The sequence below is a fragment of the Gopherus evgoodei genome, chromosome 18 (genome assembly GCF_007399415.2).
Source record: "Gopherus evgoodei ecotype Sinaloan lineage chromosome 18, rGopEvg1_v1.p, whole genome shotgun sequence".
NCBI classification, from domain to species: domain Eukaryota; kingdom Metazoa; phylum Chordata; order Testudines; family Testudinidae; genus Gopherus; species Gopherus evgoodei.
In genome coordinates, this window is record NC_044339.1 from 11,302,805 (window position 1) to 11,324,373 (window position 21,569).

The following is a 21,569-nucleotide window of genomic DNA, read 5'->3' on the forward strand; positions in this document are numbered from 1 at the left end:
GGAGTTAATGGCCCAAATCCTTGTCCTGGGGACTTCAATGTGAATCTTGCCATTGACTTCAAGGGAAACCAGGATCTGACCTATGAGCCAGATCCTCAGCTGGCGAGACATTGACAGAGCCACGCTGACATGCACCATAGCTGACATCATCCGTTTGGTTCAGTGGAGACTGTTATATATGGACTGGGATTTCCCCCCAGCACCGCAGGCTTTTGTGCAGCTGAATGCATAGTGCTTGTAAAGTGTGTGGAAATCTGTGCCTTGGCTGGTGCTATGAGTGAGCAGGGATTGGCCCTGCCTGCACCATCTGTCGACTGAAAAGAGAGGACCCCAAGCTGCTGGTGACTGCAGGGTCCCATTGGGACAAGGAGAAACTCCCTTTATTCTCCTGCTATGCACCTTCCCTACCACACCACTTCCCTCTGCCTGGCTTCCTGCATCTGTGTGCTGGTGGTGGGGAGAGCTTCTCCTGTGCTGCTCCTACCTCCATGCATCTCTCTTCATGGCCAACTCTCCATCTTTCCTCTGACTCTCCCTCTCCCTTTGCCGCTTGGCATGGCACCCTCCATGGGACAGCTGGGTGTCATTCCACAGCTGGATTTTTAACCCTATCAGCCCAGTGCTCCAGCATGGATGCAAAATGGCAAAGGCTGGATTTGGGCTGGATTAGAACCAGCAGCTGGGCGCTTAAAGGCTCTGTGCCCCAGCCATAGGTCTGTGTACCCCAGTCCTCATAGAGCCCTCATCACCGTAGTACCTAAGCGCCTCCTGTCTGGCTACAGCATTCTGTACGACTGGTGCCCTAAAGTGTTCTGTGATCGTCCTTTGTCAAAGCTGCTGGTAAAACAGATCAGCAAAGGGACCTGGGTTCCCATCCAGTTCCTCCTTGGCTCCATGGACTCAGGCTTATTGGGTAATAGCAACCGAACAGCTGGTAGCAGGGGGATGATGTTCCCAAACACCCTGACCATGCCCTAGCACACACAATCTTGAATCACCCTGTACCTGCCCCCACCCATCGTCTCCCCTTCCCTGGCTTCTCTGCACAAATACCAGGCCCATTGCTCATCCCTCCAGAGAGGTGTGGGCTGGAAAGTTTGGAATCCAGCTGAGCTTTCAGCTCTGCTTTGCACTTTGAGCCGGGGTTGACTCGGGTCCTGTGCATTGAGCTCAAGCCCACTCTGTTATAACTGCTGTTCCCAGAACTCAACTTTTGAGAGGGGAAAGGGAGATAAACATCAGAGTTCAAGAGCCAGACAAACACAGCAAAGCAAACACCCTCAGAGGCAAACGCACCAGGACAAGCTGCTACAGGCTCCGGAGGGACTGTGGAAGGATGAGGTGAGTGCAGTCAAGGAGGGTCTTCTCAGGCAGCCTGGGTTCTCTAGCTCTTTGTCCTGTTTTTATGCAAGGAGATGCAGCCCAGTTCTCCTCTCCTGGGTCTTATGTCAGCAGCACTCCTTTGACACCCAAGGCATTTACACAGGAGAGGAGCATCAGGTGCAGAGATGTTGACTAGTGCCCTTGGTGTGTAGCGAGTGTGATCTCTGAGCTAACATTCACCCCCCTTGTTACTGTCTGTGTTCCATTTGGGGCAGGCTGTACCTCCTCGTGGCGGCCCTTTGCCATGGAGTGGGTAGCAACATCCAGCTGCAGAAAATGTATGGGAGGATCACATCCCCAGACTTCCCAAACGTGTACCCCAACAGCAAGGAGAGAACCTGGAATATCAGTGTCCCCAAGGGATACACCATCCGGATCTACTTCACCCACTTTAACATGGAGCTGTCCTACCTGTGTGAATATGATTACGTGAAGGTACGTGGAGCCTCGGGGCAAAGAGGGGATCCGTGGTCATGTGTGAGGCATCTGTATTAATATAGAACTTTGTGTCTGGGCACGTTGAAGGCTGGATGTATACGAGACCTATGAGATGTGTATGTTTGTGGGAGTGCATGTGCACTTCTGTAGAGACGCATGCATTTTTCTAGGTAGTTTGCTTTATATTGTCTGTGTCTCCTAGAGCTGCATATCCTCTTCCACATTCAGATTGAAATGTGGATACCGAGATATAGCACAACCAGCTCCATCTGAGTTTGCAAGTTTCAAGGAATCAGTTTTTCTTATGGTCAGATCTCCTTGTAATATTTGGGCTCAACTGATTTGCAAGTAATGCAGTCACATAGGCCCACAGGATCAGGAAGCATCACTGGAAGAAAACTGGAGTTGATGGAAATGCTGAATTTCTGTGCCCTGGGCAGATGGGACATGTTGAAATTTTCTTTCATGCACAGGGGCTTTGCCCCTGGAACCCATTTTTTCCACTGGCGCCTCTGATAGGAGCCTTGTCTTATAAGAGGCATAATCAAAAGTGATACAAGCTACAAAAGTGAGATCCTGAAAGACTGCTGCCATTTTCATAATGTATTAAAAATACTGTGATAAATCATAGTTAATAAATAGTGTGTTATAAGCATGTCATAAAAACAAATTTTATATTTCCAAGATCACTGCTTTTATAATTTATGCTGAGGCAAGGGAGAAAATCCCTGGAAATATTCATTTTTAGGAGTTCACCAGACGTGACATTTTAATGAAAGGGGTTCGCGGGTTCTTAGTTTGGGAACCCAGTGCTCTAAAGCCATAGTGCTTTTCACCACGTCTTTCTCGGAGGCTGCACCCTGTCGGTCAGACTGCTCAGCCTCTTACCCACTGCTCGAACTTGTGTGCATGAGCTCTCATCTCCCCCACCCCCAGGGGCAGCACAAATCCTGTTTATCAAAATTGGCTTAGTAGCAGCGTCCAAAACGTTCAGGGACATGGGGCCCGGGGAGTGGGACACTTGGGGAATCCAGTGGGTGTTTCCCACCAAGAAACATTGCATCAGAGAGAATGTGGGAATGGAGAGACCCAGCTCAGCAGGGCTTTACGGTAAATTCAAAGCTGTGTGTGTTTAACCTGTGTTTAACCCTCATCCCTACTTTCGCCTGTGACTGGGCATAGCCCAGCGGATTGCTCCCACAGAGGATCAAAGAGGAAAGCAAACAGGAACAAAACCCACAGCAAACAGAACCTGGACTTGTGTGTGTGTGTGTGTGTGTGTGTGTGTGTTGGGGGGAAGGGAGGGTTCAGGCAATGAACTTTACAGCCGAGGATTTAAGGGAGGGGAGGCAAATGGGGGGGGGCAAGTCAGGGTGTGGGGAAATGTGATATCCGCGATTGTATAACCAAATCCAGACGGATGGTCTTCATCACAAATGCTGTACCTCTAAACCCCCTCATTGTGCCACTGGGGAACAAAGTTCCTGGTGGGGGAAAGTCCGCCAGGAGCAGGGGACCTTCGGCCTCAGCTCTGCCAGCAGAGTGGAGAGCACGTGGCCAGGGCACGTGGTGGATGTGCTGATTCATTCAGGGTCCTGTGGAGCCCTGGCTACAAGTTAAAGCTGCTCTTGCTAGTGCCTGTCATAGTTCTTCCTTCCTTTTCTTGCCTCTCCAGCAATCACCAGTCCCTCTATCCTTGCTTGGTCATGCTTCCGAGGCTGCAGAGGGGGAGATGCCACAGCTTAAAGGGGGTGGTGGGGGAATCAAGACAAGCTAGAAGCAGGCAGGGGTGGAGATAATTATATAGAGCTGACAATGGGGCATACCATGGTTAGGGAGGGAGCTGGGTGTGGCCCTGCACAAGGACCTGCTCCTGGTCCCCCTGATTGGGCTCCATGCACTGGGTGGGGGGCGGGTGTGAAAATAGAGGCTGTAGCTGAGCGTAAACTTGACTGACTCCTCCATCCCCTGCACAGATCAGCTCCGGCGGGAAGCTAGTGGCCACACTGTGTGGACGCGAGAGCACAGACACCGAGGAGGCTCCGGGCAACAGAACGTACCACTCCATTGACAACACCCTTACTGTGACGTTCCGATCTGACTACTCCAACGAGAACCTGTTCACTGGCTTCGAGGCCTTCTATGCAGCTGAAGGTGAGAGATGGGCCCCGCAGTGAGGAGGAATGGGTAGAGAAACCAGCCCAGCTACGCTAGGGACTCTGGCTGCTAGCACCAGGGGCTGGCCGAAGGAGACGGTTGGGCTTCCCAGGTGGATGGAGATTCGGCCCGCTGCTACTAGCGAATGGATTAGGAGCAACTGTATTCGTTACAGGTAGGACTCGAGTAGGTGTCTACAACTCAGGACATCTGGGTTCTATCCCCAACTCTGCCACTGTTTCATTGTGTGACCTTGGGCAAGTCACTTCCTGTCTCTGAACCTGCTCTTCCCCCATGGACAAAATGGGGAGACTCCCATTTACCACCCAGGGCTGCTGTGATGGTTAATTAACGCCTGTAAAGGATTTGAGAGAGCTGGAGGAGAGCAAAGTGTTAGGAGGTAGATTCTACCTAGGACAAGGGAGTACGGCAGGAATCCGTGTGAGATCAGAATACAAAGCTGGCATCAGTAATCACTGTGCAAGACGGCACTGTCAGAGCAGGTCAGGCGGAGCTAGTGTCTGAGGAAGGGAGAATCCCCTGTATGTTCCTTCACAAGCTGTCAGATTGTGGTGGGTGTTTGGCTTTGAATTGCATATGGTGCCTAGAGCAGGGGATCTTCCTGCAAGCTGAGGGGAAGGAGTGGGAGGAGAAGTGTGTTTGTAAAGCCCCAGAGTGATTCAGAAGCACCAGGCGCATTCGCTTCCTGGGGTAACCTGTCCCTGCCTGGCTTAGACTCCTCTGAAAGCCCCGCCTTTATGTTTTACAAAGAATACCAACAAATACCCAGCCTGGCCCAAACAGACACACACACATGTTTAAAGGGTATTGAGTCCCTTTCCAAAAACATGTCCCTGATCTGTTCCCACCTCCCCCCAGTTCCCATTTCAGTCCTGCTCAGAGCTCCCCCAACACATTGCAGTCAAGTTAATGCTGCTGTGTTTCAACCTGCTAGATGTTGATGAGTGTGAGCTGCTGATTGACGACGAACCGCTTTGTGACCATCACTGTCATAATTACTTGGGCGGCTTCTACTGCAGCTGCAGGGTTGGCTACATCCTCCATGAAAACAAGAGGACCTGCGCAGGTGAGTCTGCCCGTGTGCAGGGTGGGCTGCCCCCTCTCTGTCAGAACAGGAGTCCCTCTCCCCCTCGAGACAACAGGTCAGTGAGCAACCCACGTCGTGGCCATGTTCAGAGCTGGCTTATGGCCCCTGCAGGCCAGCTGAAGTCACCCTGCAGGGTGTGAGTCAGTGCACCCATTCCTCAGCTGATGGCAGAGTGCAGGGGAGCCTCAGTCTAGCTCCTGCAAGTCAGGCATCCCGGATTCCTGCCCCTGGCATTCACCAGCCCTAGTGTCAGCAGTCTCAGAAGAGAGGCCAGTGCTTGGCTAGACATAGAAGGTAGAACGCTGCCAGAAATCATCCCTCCAGGTCAGGTTTTTGGCATGTTGGCTGGAGAAAGGAAGCCTGCCCCGTGGCTGCTTGTATCAGAGACCTTCAGTCTGCAGGGCTGTCAGCCCAGCCCCTCCAGCCAGCACTCCTGCCTTCTGAGTGTGCTGCGATGGATAATACTTTTGAGTCTTCTGGCACTTCGGGACCTGAGCCTGGGGCTGCTTCGAGGAGGAACAATCTGCCGATGAGTGATAGTGGATTCCCAGTTCCGACAGAGAATGGCTGCTGGCTGTCTCTGCTGCTCTGCACGTGCTGCTGAAGGAAGGTTTTATGATCTGACAATAAGGAGTGAATATCTGTCGAAATCAGTGCAATGATCAACACCTTGGGCTTGGTTCTGCCTGCAGCAAAACGTGCAGATTCCTGGTGCCAGACTCTTCCCTGCTTCATGCAGGTTTGCTGACCGGGAGCTGGCTCCTGAGCCTGGGGAGAACCAGGGCTACTTTGTACTTGGTCAAGGCTGGGGTGGAATGACACGGCGGCCCAGCTTTTCCACCACTTCGCTATGGATTTAGATCTAAACTCTGAAGCTCAAGCCTGGATCTCTGGATCTAGAGTTTCAATCCAGCCCATTGCAAACATGCACAAATTGGAGGGATGTTTGGGCCCGATGTGGGAGCCAGACTCTGCGACTCAGGCATATCTCTAGTGCATTGATAACTCCTGCCTGCTGCCCCAGTCCCTTTTCCTCTTCCCATCACTAGGGCTTGTAACAGCAGGGGGGCTGGATTTGTTGTTGTTTTTAAAGCAAATCTCCCATCTTGATTTAAAACGGCAAGCGCTGAGCTCATTCCAGCCTTCAGACTCCAAAGGTCTGTTTGGAAACATGCTGACAGCTGCCACCTTTGAGTTTTTGGCCCCACTCCAGGAAGGCTGAGACTGGCTGCCCTCTTATTCATTTACTGTCTTTCTCCTTTATTTTCCAGTGTGAGATAATTAAGCTTCTCCTCGCATAGGCAGAGATCAAGACAGATGTACTGGGAAGAGCTGGCTCATCCTTCTTCCTGACCTGTCCATAGCTGCATGTCACAGGGACACCAGCTCTGCTTGTTTGCTTTATTAGTGACTTGCGCATGTCCATGTCTCGGTTTCCTTCCTTCCAGACCTGCCTCCTGCGGACAATAAAATGGCCTTTTCTGTTTCTAAAGTCAACTGCAGCCTCCCCATCATTTCTTTGCATTGCCATGTGCTGCTGAGGAAAGGAGAAGGCAGATAAGGCAGAGGCTGATAAGAGAGAGCTGTCCTATTGGCAGTAAAGCTACCTAGAGATGGGACTGCCTCTAGTCTTAAGCCCATGGCTTTTCTTGCTTGACTGATCAAAGTGCTTAAATTAGAACAGGGCCTGAATTCCTCCCCCAGTTTGAATACTCGGTAAGTTCGACTCCAAGAGAGAACCTCGTGTCTGTGTTCAGACAAGCCCAAAGCCCCAGTTTTGAGCATGCTGACACTGTGGGGAAAAATCTGGATCTGGACCCAAACTTCATGACTTTAGCCACATCTCCCACTGGAAACCCAGCCCTGTTTTTATGGTGCAGTCTGGTGAGCCCTGTGCAAAGGGCTCCTGGTGCTTTGCTGTAGAAAAGAATGAAGCGGTTAGTGTAAGCAAAGCAGCCAGCTTTGGGGGAGTGTGTCTTTCCACTGGGTGCGGAAGGGAAGCGCCATCTCTTGCCTGACAGATCCAGAGCTCCAAATGTAGCCCCAAGGCAGCTCAGCTGAGGTCTCCTATGCTGCCAGGTGTCCTCTGTCTGCCACTGACAAAGATAGGATCCTGGATACAGCAGAGTGAAGAGGTGGATTTAAATAAGTGGCTCCATCCAGTGTGTGGTTCCTTCTTTATCAGTGGCACAGTAGTGGCCAGGTGAACTCCTGGGGTGCAGTCTCCACTGTCCCCATAGCATTGATCCATGCCTCTCTTCCTGTCTCAAGGTAACACAGGAGCTTGCTAGGTAACCTCAATGGGGTGTTCACTGGCCAGGTTCCAGTCCCTGTTTTCTGGCTGCAAGTGGGACATTCACTAGTGGAACTGAGAGGCTCCAGGAAAATCCACCTGAAGATAAATTAAAAAGATCAGTAAGTTCATGAGCCCAAGGATAGTTTAATGGCTGTGGAGCCTCTTCATCACTGAAGTAAAAAAATCAGGGCAGGAGGACACTTAAAACAAGCCTCAGAAGCTGTCTCTCTCTACTCCAATCTCTACTTTTCTATGCTCCGTTCGTGCATACCCCAAATCCCTGTTCCAAGGGAAGAGTGGGAGGAAGGATGGTCTAATAGGTAGAGCATCAGACACAGGCTTGGAAGACCTAGGCTCAGTCCCGGCTCAGTGACTGACTTATTGTGTGACATTAGGCAAGTCATTTAATCTACCCTGTGCCTCAGTTCCCCATCTGTAAAATGGGAACACCACCACTTCCCTACCTCACAAGGATGTTGTGAGGGTAACTCCCCCCATGCACCACAAGTGCGAAGTGCTTAGATACTCTGGTGATGAAGGCTATATTCAAACCTAGACAGAGATCACAGTGCCAATCTCAGACTGACTAGCTCTTTCATGGGTAGGAAGGCTCTGTCCTGATGTACTTGATCTTGTCTTGAAGGCTGCTTCATGCTCGCAATAGTTCTGTTGGCTTCCATGCTTATAGCAGCTTGAGATTTTTCTGGTGGCCCAATGGCACGATTTACGACTGACTTTTTGTTAGAAACCTAATGAGCCAGTGGCTCTGAGCTCACAAGTTTAGAGGGGCTCATTTTTTAGAGTTCAAGTCTCTGGCGAACAGCTCACTGTGATTCGAATGAAAAATATGGACTAAGTATAATTGAGTGCTCTCTGGGCAGCTCTAAAGGTTGGTCTGAGAAACCCAGGCTCTGCATTCCTGCTGAGCGCTGTTTGAACATTATTTGATTCTTTTTGTGCTGGCTAGTTTATGAGTTTCTCACTTGCAGATCTGTGAAGTAAAAATACAGCCCTTTCAAAGGCAGCTCCCCATGGCCACATCCAGGAGCTATTGAATAGAAAAGTAGAACAGGGTCTTAAAGTGTTTCATCTTCAAGCTGCAAATCCCTTGGTCTGGCATGAGGCGCCTGTTCCTGTCTGGTCAGCTGGTTTTTGCCGCTGCTCATGGCTATGGATCAAGAGGGTTTATTGGTGTCTGTTCACATGTCCCCAAATTGTCGTCTTGGAAAACCACCAACCACAATGAGTCGCAATGGACACTCATGGCTCAAAGGAGCCAGGTTTAAGTGAGCATGAAGAATGAATTAGCCTCCATCTTTTCTCTTCCTCAGTCCTTCAGCACAAAGTTAAGATTGAGGACCCATTTTCTGAATTAGTGAGTTGTCTGCACTTTCCTCTTTTTATTAGTATTGTGCCAGCACTGAGGGATTCCAGTTACAGACCAGGAGCCCATTGTGCGAGGCGCTGTCTGAACGGTACAAATAGACTGTTCCTGCCCCAAAGAGCTTTTCCACAAACCTCTTGTTTGTGCTATGTTAGGAGATAAACACTTTTTTGGGGCAATTCTGGAACATAGGAATTTCCTTACTGGATCAGACCTGTGGTTCATCTAGTTCAGTGCCTGGTCTCTGACAATGGTCTGTTCCAAATGCTTCAGAGAATGATATAAATCTCTCATAATCAATGGTTCTGAACGGTTCAGAATGAACGGTTCTGTGAGCTGTTCCTTCCTAACCCTAAATGGTGGCTGCTGCCTTATGTCCTGTGTAGATCCCCCTTAAACATTTTGGTCCTAGTTAGTGTAGTTGTAATTGTCTAGTCTGCTTTTATCCCAATAAACTCTTAGTTTTATTAACATCATGTATCAGCAAGTTCCACAGGGAACATAAGAATGGTCATACTAGCCCAGGATCCTGTCTTAGAATCGTAGGTCCCTTCCACCCCTAATAATCTCAGTAGATCATCTAGTCCAACCCCTTGTTGCCAATGTCAGGTGCCCCAGAGGGAATGAACAGAACAGGTAATTATCAAGTGATCTACCCCATTACCTACTCCCTAATTATATGCAACATTTAAAAACAATATTTCCTTATATCTGATTTTAAATTTCTTGGCCCTTAATTTCATGTAGGTCTCCCTTTGTTCTTGTATTATCAGAGAAAGTAAGTAGTCTTTGGATACTGTGGTGATAGGTAATATATGCACAAAATATGGGAGCCCAACTGACCACTTCTGTAATATTCATTGTCTTAGATTTCTCTATCCTGTTGCCCTTTAATCTCTTCTCTAACTAATCCCAGTATTTTAAATATGATGATTACAGTAACTATAGTATATAACTTCCCATGTATAATAAATGGAAGCCAAGATCAAGTAGCCTAGCACAGAGGTCATTGTAACAGAGATAGCCCTGTCCCACACTCTCGCTTCCACGGGTATTCCTAATTCATGCAGTAGAAGCAAGGCATGGGTGAAGGCTTGTGTAGGTAAAGTATTGGCTTTTTGGTACTGAACATGCACTGTCTCTCTCTCCAGACTAGAAGGGTACCGTTGGCTTCTGCCTGTTTTATGACCACTCATAAGGGTGATAGGATTAGCCCAGCCTCTCGTGATACAAGGGAAATGTAGTTTTTGGAGAGCAAGCAATTTTCCACTACCTTGTTTGTGACCAGGAAGGAGTTAATGTTTTGTATTGAATAGGACTTCCTTCTTGTTCTGGCCCTGCAATGGATGAAAGTGAGGATGTGGTCATGCTACTTTCCACCAAGCTCTTAAGGGCAAAGGAAGGAACCCAAAGTCTCCCAATCAGTACTGTAAGCAACACCACCAATGGCTCAGGAAGGCATATCACAGAAGATTAATAGCCTCGTGGGGCCCTAGTTTTCTAATACTCACCAAAGGCTTCAGTACATTGAGGCACAGACCGTAGAATTACAGGGCCATCCATTTAGTGGGAAAAAATGTGGCAGTGACTTAAAGAAAAAAGCAATTGCCAGTTATTCTTCTGGTGTGTGTGGAGTGGGAGGAAGAAATGGGTGTCAACATCTAACCTAGCTCAACTGATTCCTTTATACCAGCTACAGGAAACAAATTAAGTGAGCAGCGGGCTGCAAGAGCAGAGTCAAAATCAGCTGCCAAACTCCTGGCACTTTAGTGCACCAAAGAACTTAGTCACTCCTTCAGGGCAAAAGCAACTGCACTCTGCAGGCGGGACGGGCACTTCGTCCAGGACGTTAAGATTGAGAGTGTATTCAGATTCCATGACAGAGGAGCCTGGTATTAAAGCAAAAAGCCTAACAATCTGTATGTTGTTGTTCTGATGTTTGGGTGACAAGGTTGAAATACAATGCACTCTGATGCTCAGGTACCACGGCGATAAATAGGTTTATGTAGTTGCTCAGAGCTGCTCCAGAAGAGCTGGTCAGAGTGATGGTTCTGAAACTTCAGCTTGTTCTGGAAGGATACTACCTCTCTAAAAGAAATGTAAGCAGAGCCCAGAGCACGTTACTGTTTGTATTGTGGAAGTGCAGGTATGCTGGGCACTGTTCAAACACATAACAAACATATGATCTCTGCCTCAAGAAGTTTACAGTGTAAATTTGAGCATCAGCAGACTGGATTGTTGTATAACTCAGGGTCAGGTGAGAACAGGTTTCATTCTCTAAAATAAGAGGAGCCCACAATTTTACCATAGGAAACCTGAGAATTTTTTAAGTGGCACGAACATGCTCTGCACCATACAATAGACAGTCCCTGAGATGCTTGCCCTCTAATTAGACAACACAAATGTGATGGGCAATGCATAGGAAAGTTCTGTTTTAGAACATTGAGTGTGTGTAATGAAGCGGGGGCCTGTGATGGCATTTTTGATGACCGGGATTGGCATTGTGGGCCTATGGGTGTGTTTTTTTTAAAGCTAAACAGTTTTCCCTTTTATAATTAATTTAGCTTTACCAGTGCTGCTATAGACTGAACAATATGCCAGATTTAGCAACTGGTCCATCATTCCCTATTAATTAAAGGAAGCTGCTCATCTGACTCTTGGCAGCACATCATAAACCCTTGGTGCCCAGCTGATCCAAGCACCACTTCACAGCAATCAACAAGCAGAGAGCCTTGTGGTTGTTCCTCCCTGTCTCTCTTCAGCAGGAAGCATTGTGGCTTCAAGGGGCACAGCTGGTTTTGCCCAGAGAATAAAATATCTTCAATGTCTGGCAAAGGACGAAGGATGAGATGTATTGTGAGGCTTCTGGAAGTGAGAAACTGATAGCTTTGGCTAGAACCATGCACAGTCTGGCTACAGTAGGAAAGCCATGCATTTAGCAGTTTACAGCATTGCTGGAGCATCGCAGACCTGATGTACAGATTCTCTATTTCACTCTTGTCTGCCTCCCAGCTCAGTCACATTCTAATATTTCCCAGCCAGCCACTGCTGGACTGACACAGCCCTACTATGGCCTCTTAATTCTGACCTGCAACACCTTGGCAATTAAGTTTCTGGCTCCGCCTCTTCTTCCCACTCAATCCCTGCCCGTGTCAAGGTACCATTCCTGAGACAGAACTGCTGTATGGTGCTGGGCCTCTAACTATGCCCCAAAGTCACTGACTGATCTAGTGACTTTTGCAAGAGGGACAAATCCAGACTAGGGACATCTGTAAGCAACCCCCCCCCCCACACACACAGACACAATTTGTTTCCCTTGTGTCCTAAGCAATGATTTGAAAATTCTTCTCCAGAAGAGAGCCTAGTGTAACAGAAGCCCTAAAATTCCTACTGTGTGAGGAGATGCAGCTCTAGGGGAAATTATCACTGTTACTGTTTTTGTTTTTCTTCTTCTAGCTCAGTGTCAAAACAATGCTTTTACTAAGAGATCTGGAGTGATCACCAGCCCCAATTATCCCAAGCCTTATCCCAAACTCTCCACCTGCAGCTACACTATCCGGGTGGAAGATGGCTTCATGATCGTCCTGGAATTTGTGGAAACCTTTAACGTGGAAAGTCACGTGGAAACAGTGTGTCCCTATGATGCCCTTAAGGTCTGTTGAGTCTCATTGTTTTTTCATCACAGCCTTCGTCGCTTGCTTCACCTTCCTCAAATTGTGCCCTTTATCCCTTCCCTTTTAAGGTTTTCTTGTTTGTGAATGTCACCAAGAACACCACACTTTCATAAAACGATTGGGAAGCAAGATTCCCAGCTTCTATCCTAAGCTCTGCCCTAAACTCACTGTGTGATTTCAGGCAAGTGACTTAACCTCTTGTTGTGCCAGCTTGCCACCCTGTGAAATGGACATAATATCTACCTCATGAGGATGTTGTGAGGCATAATATTTCTAAAGCACTTTTGAGATGCTTTGATGAAAGATGCTCGATATGCAATTATTGATGACGTCATCAATGAGATAACAATAGCTTTGTTTCTATTGAACATTTAACAAAATTTATCATCCCCTAAGAGAGCCACAGCTAGAGGTCTGCACAGTTCCTACCTGGGTGTCATATTGAAGTCAAGTTGTATGCTCCTTAGATGATCTGAATACCCAGGAATGGGCAAAGCATAGTTGTCTGACTCTTCTCACTGTTTCAGATTAAAACACCCAAAAAGGAATATGGCCCGTTCTGTGGGCAGAATGTACCTCCAAAAATTGAGACAGGCAGCAACATTGTGGATATTACTTTCACCACCGATATCTCCGGAGACCATACTGGTTGGAAGATCTCATACACTACAACAGGTGGGTAGCTCAGTTCTTGCCATTTGTAAATCTAGCTCTTCTGTAGGAGACAGGGCTGCTGATGCTGATTCCAGAGACAAACTTCTTTATGCTCATGTTAATTCTGGCTACATTCTCAGTCTATCACCTTTTTGGCTAGGATCAGTAGTAAGGTTTCTGGGAGATCCATTTCACTGACAATATTGCTATGCTATTCATTTCAAACTAACCTGCACTTCCTGTTGCATCAGAAGCTTGATCATGTAATGAACTGGTTATTGTGTAAGTGTGCCACTTCTCTATACTGGATAGAATCAACTGCGTCTCATAGGCTCGATGCTGCTCACCAGTGATTCTCCTTTAGCTCAAGTAGTAAGGGCTTGCACTTCTGGAACAGGAGAATTTCTATCAGTGAGAAGTCCCAAAAGACCAAGGTGTACAGCACAGTGCTGACTGATGCAGTGCTGTTTGCTACTGCTGTTACACTACCACAGTGCATCTCTGACACTTCCCCCTACTTAATTTTCAGCTGCAGAGCACTTCCAGGATTTCATTTCAGTGAGGCATGCACAGCAAGCAAACCATTCTAAATTGCTTTCATACTTAGTTTATTAACAATGTAAAACCCCTTGTGGAGAGCCAGAACAACGGTGCATGGTGAGATTTTCCTTGGGTCTAGCGTCAGAATAGTCTGGCCTGGCTCTGGCTTTAAGAAACAAGCACCCAGCTTGGTAAACTATGAATTGATGTCCAGGCTATAGAGATGCCCTTCACTCCACAGCTTCAGGAAGACTAGTCAGTCCTGTGTGACCCAGCCATTGGTCATGAGTACAACATAGCAAGTTTACACATTTCTCTATGAAATGTTTCCCTTTGGTCTTAGTTATGCTGTGAGGGGAAAATATGGTATTTGGTTTCCTAACATCAGATTTAGAAACAAAGATTAGAATCTGCTTTAGGAGGAAGGATAATGTTTTTTGTTTTCCATCCCTCTACAGCTTTGCCATGCCCCAGTCCTAAAGCACCACCCCATGGTCGCATCAATCCAGTGCAAGCAAAATACATCCTGAAAGACTACTATACTCTATCCTGTGATACTGGATATGTGCTGTTGGAAGTAGGTAAACTACAGCTCCTTCTCTGGTTTCCCTAGGGAGGTTAATTTGTGGAATTAAATGTGTTTCTCTGCAGTTAAATGACTTTGTACAGTGGCTAACTTCTGTGCTGCTCCTAGTGTAATTGTGGATTCATCAACTATACACACACAGTTTGCATTAGTTATTGTGCAGGTGTGGTCCTTCCGAAATTGTCCTTTCCCAAACAAGTTTTAGTGTCGGGATTTAGAAGCTTTCTGGACATCACTTAGATTTGTCTGTAATTGAGTTGGGAGCTAGAGAATAACTTTAAAAACATTTGCCGTGTTGTCTTAATGGAGTGGAATGATTTTTTTAAAAAGTTCTTTAAATTGTTACTACATCTCTGCAGATGTTTGCTCTCTATTGCTGCACTGGAAGACATTTTATATTCATTCCTATAGCATTTCAACTTCAGTGTTTATTAGGTAATTTCTGAAGATATTCCAAATACAGCACCCACTAAGAGCAAACTTATCACAATTTGGCCTTTATTATTTTTGTTTCACACAAGCTCATTGTCATGATCAATATAAAAAGTGTACTAGTCCCACATTAATAGTCTTCTCTCCAGTTTCTGTACATTCATTAAGATTCTAGAATCTGTCCTGCTTTTGACAATTTGAGGACATTGTTGTTCATGTACAGACCCAGGGTAACTAGATGCATCTGAGCTGTGTTAGTTTAAATTAATAATCAAAATGAGATGCAATAAAGGGTGTGCTCATGTACTGAAATAGATAAAATCCAGACGATACAGCATGCTCTTACTTGAAATATTTGTATATGACTTTAGCCATCTCCATTGTTAACCATTAGGAGCACATGGCAGGCATAAGTGGGTAGAACTGCCACTCCAAAACAAATATCCAGAAGTGTTAAGTTACCCTCACTTATTCCACCAAATCGTGGTAAGAAAGGTTATGTTTGTATCCGAGTGCAGTATAGAAAATACCTTTTCCCCTCACTAAAATGATACATGTAGTGTTTAAGAACAAAGTAGGACATCTGAGAATGGCATCACAAACCTATATACATCTGTTTTATGCATACTTTTCATTTCATATCAGAGCTAAAACTCTATACATTATATTTAATTGACACGTTCTCCCAATAAGCAACATCATGATTATTAATGAAGCCAAGTTAGTCATTTTAGAGAAATAAATACATTTCCTATTTTCCTCTTGCAGAATGAACTGGTTTTGAAGTCTTTTAAAGCAGAATGTCAGAAGAGTGGTTCCTGGAACAAACCGATGGCAAAGTGTATCAGTAAGTCAACACTAATTGTCTTCAACTTTACAGTATACCAGTGTCTTAATTCTCCTGTCAAACCCAGAATATAAAATTACCTTCATAAGTGCCAAGATGTAGGAGGCAATATAGGCTTGGTTTTTTTTTTTAAGTTGCGTAAAAGTCGCCCCTCTTATTATTTCAATTGTATTTCATATTTAAAAATTAGAAGCTGTCTTGATTTTTTTCCACCATTCCTTAAAAGCATGTTTTATAAAGCAATGATGGTAGCAACACCAAGTTAGTTTACTTGGAAACTACACTAAAGGTATCCAGAAACTTATGAGGGCTATTAGCATAGAGGGAAACTATTCTGATTGTTCAATACCTCCCCCCACAGATTACAACTACTTTATGTTAAGTAAGTTCAAATCCTCACAACACGTAGGTGGTACTGTAGGTAGTGACATGCCCATTTTGTACGTGGGCAAATGGAGACACAGTGAGGTAAAAGGGACTTGGTATAGCTCACAAAGCAAGTCACTAGCACGTGGGAACAGAACTATTAGGCATAGTCTCTTCCCTTATAAGAAGCATTGAATTCTCTGGTAGTAGAACTTCTAGATTTATTCCTACTTCCTTCTGGGCTGTGTGTCATAACAATTACCTATATGAACAACATGCACTATGACATACTTTAGATAGTAGATCTGGTCTAGATTAGAATGCATGTCTGTTTCCTTGTAAGCCCTGGGTATAACTGCTTCCAGCACCCAAAAATGCTACCTTTAACTTTAATTTTATAAAAATGTGTGTGTCTGGTTTCATTATAATTTACTCTTCAGAAGATAGTCCAATAATTCCACTTGATCAAGACTTTCCCTCATACTCACCACTCAACCTCCTCCCTCACCCCCAGAAAAAATCTTGGGTAAAACAAGTCTTGCACCGTTCCCTCCCTGCAGATCAGCACTCAAGAGTCGATGTACAAACACTGAAAAGGGCCACTTTTTTTTTTAATGTTTTCTTTAGTTTTAAAAGGTTCCCTTTAAGTTGTTTTCAAAGTGCATCCTAAGGAGTTAGAGATTATCTCCTGTCTCAGAGGGCCACCATATAGTAGGACATGAAGACAGTACACTTCCTCCCATGCCACACTCTTGACAGGGGTAGGAGCCGATCAACTCCTGCCCTCCTGGCTTGACTGTTGCAGACCATTTTTACATTGGTAATTAGAAGAACCTTTCACAATTCTGTCTTTCGGAACTGTTTTCAGTTGTCAACTGTGGTCAACCTGAAGACATAGACAACGGCACAGTTACTTACATTACAGGACCAGAGGTGACTACCTACAAAGCTGAGATTCAGTATGAATGCGAGAGCACCTTCTACACTATGAAAGCAAGTAATAATGGTAAGGGGAGACATTATTCCTTAGAGCCTGCTCTTCAGATGCTGAAAACAAGCAACTCCTGACATCAGTGCTCAGCATCTCCCAGGTCCAGGCCCTGCATTAGGCAATAACATTTAGAAATCAGGCATGGCGCACAAAAAATTCAGCCAGTCACTTTGACTGAGAGGTTCAAGACAGAATTCTTCTTCTGCAGCTGGTGGATGCAGGATGGTGCAGTAGCATGTACAGGCAATACATTTAGCTCAGTAGAACGTGGCCCTAAAATATTATATTCAAGATCAGTTTAATATTCATCTCAAAAACATTGTGTATCTTTAAGAAACGATCCTTATGTGAGGACTGGCTCTGGAGTGTGACAAAAGATCTGTTTCAGAGGATTTAATTAATGTACCTAACACTTCATACATTCCCTTATCCTTCAGGGGGTGAAATTTACATTCAAGTCACATCTGCTGGTGCCACTTTACAAGTGACAGTGGTGGCTTCAGGCTTAGGTAGGATACTTATGCTGCATAATGCCCTGACCTCCCACATCTCACAGCCCAGTTGGTGAGAGGGATGATGCACAGAGCTACCTTCACATAGGAATTCACAAACGCTAAGCTTAGAGGGTATTAGGACCTGAACTCTGAGAACTGAAAAACTCTGTACTTATATGATCAGATACAGCCATGTTCCATAGATGCAGAGCTTTAAAAACATGATGGCCACTTAACATGTGCATTCTTGTATTTTTGCCTTTTCTATGACATTCAGGTAGATATCAGTGTAGTGCTGATGGATACTGGAAGAACTCTAAGGGAGAAAAAGTACTGCCAATCTGTGAGCCAGGTAATGTATAAATTTATACCAGTAGTTTATAATTGATGTAGGTTAGCAAGAACATGGTATTTGTTTAGTATAATTTGTCTTAGAACTATTTGCTGTTGCCAAAAATTACACTAGTACACGGTCATTATTCATTACGTTATATAAAAGGATCCAGCAGCATATAGGGTATGCCTGTATTCTATCACCTAAGCCATGCTTCATCATCTGTATTGCTATTTATAATGGTGCTGGTGGAGCTACCCATGCAGGTACTCTACATACTGCCGAAAAAAGCATCCAGCGTAGACATACCTTTAGAAGTGGTGTAATCTGAGACTGAACAGGATGAGGAACGTGATATAATTACAGAAAAAGATGATGAGACACATTATGGGTCTAAATTTTCGCAATAGCCATAGGACGGACCGGGGCAACCATCCTGAGCCATGTACTTTGGGGGGGCCCTTCAGGGGCACGTGGGGTCTAGGGCAGCCGGGGGGGTTAGCAGGGGGTCTGGCCCTAGCAGCAGCAAGCAACCCAGCCTGCCTTGCTCAGCTTTGTCTCACTGGCTCCCAGCATCTCTCAGGGGAGGGGGTGGAAGCTGGGAAGAGGATGGAATGGGGGCGGAGCAGGGGTGGGCTGGGGCCAAGTCTCACTGCTGCCAGTGCCAGCCCACACCCCTGCTAACCCTCCAGGCCATCCTGGACCCCATGTCCCCCTGAAACATGGTAAGCCCAAACATTGGTGGAGCTAGGCCCACTTAATTATTGGTGGAGAATGGGCCCATTTAACTCGCTGCCTATGTCGGGACCTCTTAAGCTCATATCTGATTCTGTCTGACCCAATTTACAGTAGAGAAGATGCCTTTTTGAGCCTGGTACCAGAAGTAGGCAAAAGTTTCACAATAAAATTAGAATTTCTTAGTTTGTATATTCAACATTGGTCCAGTTTGCATGAGTATCAGGCTAGAACAGAAATACTTGAGTGAAAATGAGCCCATTGTCAGGTAGTTTTACTGCAAAATGTCATGATTTTTAATGTTTAGGCGATTAAATTACTGACTCTGTAATATTTCCTAATTAGCTGGTATTTAGAGAGCATGAAAACCCATGAAGTTGTTTTGTGCTACTCTGTAATTTCACGTGGTATTATATTAAGCGTCCTTTACAATAAAATTGATTTTCATTCACCTCTGTAGTTTTACACTAAATGTTTTTGTTCCCTTCTGTTCTTCGAGTGATGGTCCCTATTGTATTCCAGTGTGTATTACACATGTACCATGCACCCAAAGTTGGAGAATTTTTGAAAGTAGCATCCACTGCTCTGTGCACGCACCCTGCTCACCTCCCACTTCCAACCAAGGCGATACAAGGTGGGGTGGACCTATTGCCTCTTCAGTTCCTTTTCATTGCTGCATGGTCTAGGTTGAAATCTTTAGTGAGCTCCTAGATATCTGTAAAGCAGCCACATGGAGCTCCATCCACATTTGCAAAGCATTACACTCTGCTACAGGACTCAGCTGCTGATGCATCCTTTGGGATGGAGGTTTTCCATTCAACCCTACTGCCCTCATCAGGTACTGCTTGTCAATCACCCACAGTGGAATACAATGGGGACCATCACTTGAAGAGGAGGAAATTACTTACCTATAACTGGAGTTCTTAGAGATGTGCAGTCCCCCTGTCCACTACTTGCACTCCTTCCCCGTTGCTTCCATTCTGTTCTTTTTTGCCTCCGTCAGAGGCACAAGATGAGCCAGAGCACATGCACAGACCAGACACTACTTTCAAATTCTCTGACTCCAAGCACATGCATAACCACAGTGGAATACAGATAGGGACCACACAGCACAAAGAACCTCCTAATCTTCTCCTTATGCCCATACTTCATATGTAGCCTCTTTCTTTCTTCTTGAAGAATCCTACTTTTCATTTCTTAAGTGATGGTCCCTACGTGTATTCTGCTCACAGTGCAAGAAATTAAAGGTAGGAGTTTCAGAAGTGTGCTAGGACCACAAGGACCATTGAAAATCACCCTCTAAATCAATATTATTTGATGTCAGCCCATTTGCAAACTTAAGTTTACAACTGTGTTCTTGTCTAGGTTTTCAGGCTGGTCACAGATGACGGATTTCTGTGTTCCAAAATTGATTAGCTAGTTAGATGCAAAGTCTACACATGGTGACTTCAGCTGAGTGAGACTTAGTAACCACTTGCCATATTCCAAATCTTTACTAAATATTTATCACTTCATGTGCTTCTCTATCAGTTTGTGGAATACAAACCAGGACAACTCTGGAACGTATAATTGGAGGGAAAACAGCAAAGCTTGGACAGTTCCCCTGGCAAGTTATGCTAATTGCTGAAGATGGAAAAGGAGGTGGTGGTGCCCTCTTGTATGACAACTGGGTTTTAACTGCTGCTCACGTCGTCATTAGTCAAATAGACCCATCAACACTGACAATCAAAATGGGATTTCTGAACAAAAATTCAGTTCACTACCAACAAGCCTGGGCAGAAGAAATTTTTGTACATGAAGGTTACATCGATGGCGCCAGTTATAACAATGACATTGCACTGATTAAACTGAAACATAAAGTCCCACTTAATGCAAATATTACCCCTATTTGCTTGCCAAGAAAAGAAGAAAGATTCCATGTGAAAACAGATGATATGGGAACTGTAGCTGGCTGGGGAAGAACTGAGAAAAGGAGGCTTTCCCCTCATCTATTGTATGTTGAACTGGTAGTTATTGACAACAGAAAGTGTAAAGAGGCATTTGCAAAGCTGCCAGCTGGAAAATCTCTCCTAGTAACAGAAAACATGTTGTGTGCTGGGGAGGAGGAAGGGGGAAAAGATTCTTGCCAGGGTGACAGTGGGGGACCATTAACTTTCTTAGATAATCTGACTAAGAAATGGTTTGTTGGTGGTATTGTGTCCTGGGGCGTAGACTGTGGGGTTGCTGGCCAATATGGGGTATATACGAAAGTGATTAACTACATTTCATGGATTGAAAACACCATTATGAAAAATTCTTAAATAGTCTACTTTATGTGCAGTAACTAACAATGAAAAGGGAGTAAAACTAACATTTTCCCTTTGGGTACATAAAGGCATTTAACAGATTAGATTCCAGTTTTGTAATATTTTTAAAGTTGATTTAATAGACTTCATTTTGTCAATTAGTACTTTCAGGTGTTATCTGCCCAACTAACCTAATCAATTAGTTTTACACTCAAATCTTATTTTAAAGTTGCTTTCCATACCTGTTGCTAGGTGGAAGGCTCAAATGATCAAGGGAAACTGTGCATTTAGCAGGACCTTGTTTAGTTTATTTACATTAACTAAAAAAGTATTACAGAAAACTCAATCTTAAGTGTTAAATACTTTCCATCTGAAAGTTAGTATTAAATTGTGTCCAATTTTGTGGATCACAATCCTTTTAAAAAATACACATGTAATAAAACTATAGTATAACCAATCTAGTTAATAGAAGAACATACTTGAGACAGTGGGAAAGACAGTTTAGCACTTGTTATATTAGCATAGCCATAAATAATTCCCCTCAAATTAGAATACAAATGTTGAAATAAAAATTTTTTACTAGTTCTTTGAGACACTTGCTGCCTCTGATAAAATCCCAACAGCTTCAGCCGGCCAGCTCTGCAAGATGATGGCAAAGTATGGACAGAACGTTTCTGCTCTATTCTTAAGAGCCAGTTTAGATATTACTAAGAATAGAGTAAATGCCCTTAGTCACAATTGCAGGGATCTTATAACAACAACCTGGCTCTACAAAAACAAACAGACAGAGCAGAGAGATAGTACAACCAAGATTCTGAAGGTGTTTTCACATTTCAGTCATAATTACATTTCAATAAAGTCATGT

At 45.0% G+C, this 21,569-nt stretch overlaps 1 protein-coding gene across 1 annotated transcript; it reads left to right on the forward strand.

Annotated features, from left to right (window-relative positions):
- The first annotated feature begins 1,644 nt into the window (after positions 1 to 1,644).
- Positions 1,645 to 21,470, forward strand: MASP2 (mannan binding lectin serine peptidase 2). The gene is made up of 10 exons (XM_030537393.1): positions 1,645 to 1,818; positions 3,798 to 3,975; positions 4,934 to 5,065; positions 12,223 to 12,419; positions 12,968 to 13,115; positions 14,093 to 14,211; positions 15,421 to 15,499; positions 16,734 to 16,871; positions 17,628 to 17,702; positions 19,950 to 21,470. Exons 1-10 carry the CDS (start codon positions 1,660 to 1,662, stop codon positions 20,717 to 20,719), a joined length of 1,995 nt encoding a protein of 664 aa, XP_030393253.1. The 5' UTR covers positions 1,645 to 1,659; the 3' UTR covers positions 20,720 to 21,470.
- Positions 21,471 to 21,569: the final 99 nt, after the last annotated feature.

What these genes read in the sequence shown, in the direction of transcription:
- MASP2 (XM_030537393.1), top strand. Translation starts at nt 1,660, where the DNA reads ATGTATGGGAGGATCACATCCCCAGACTTCCCAAACGTGTACCCCAAC. An exon ending in GGCCTTCTATGCAGCTGAAG is followed by an intron (nt 3,976 to 4,933) that starts GTGAGAGATGGG and finishes TCAACCTGCTAG; the next exon opens with ATGTTGATGAGTGTGAGCTG. An exon ending in ACTGCCAATCTGTGAGCCAG is followed by an intron (nt 17,703 to 19,949) that starts GTAATGTATAAA and finishes CTTCTCTATCAG; the next exon opens with TTTGTGGAATACAAACCAGG.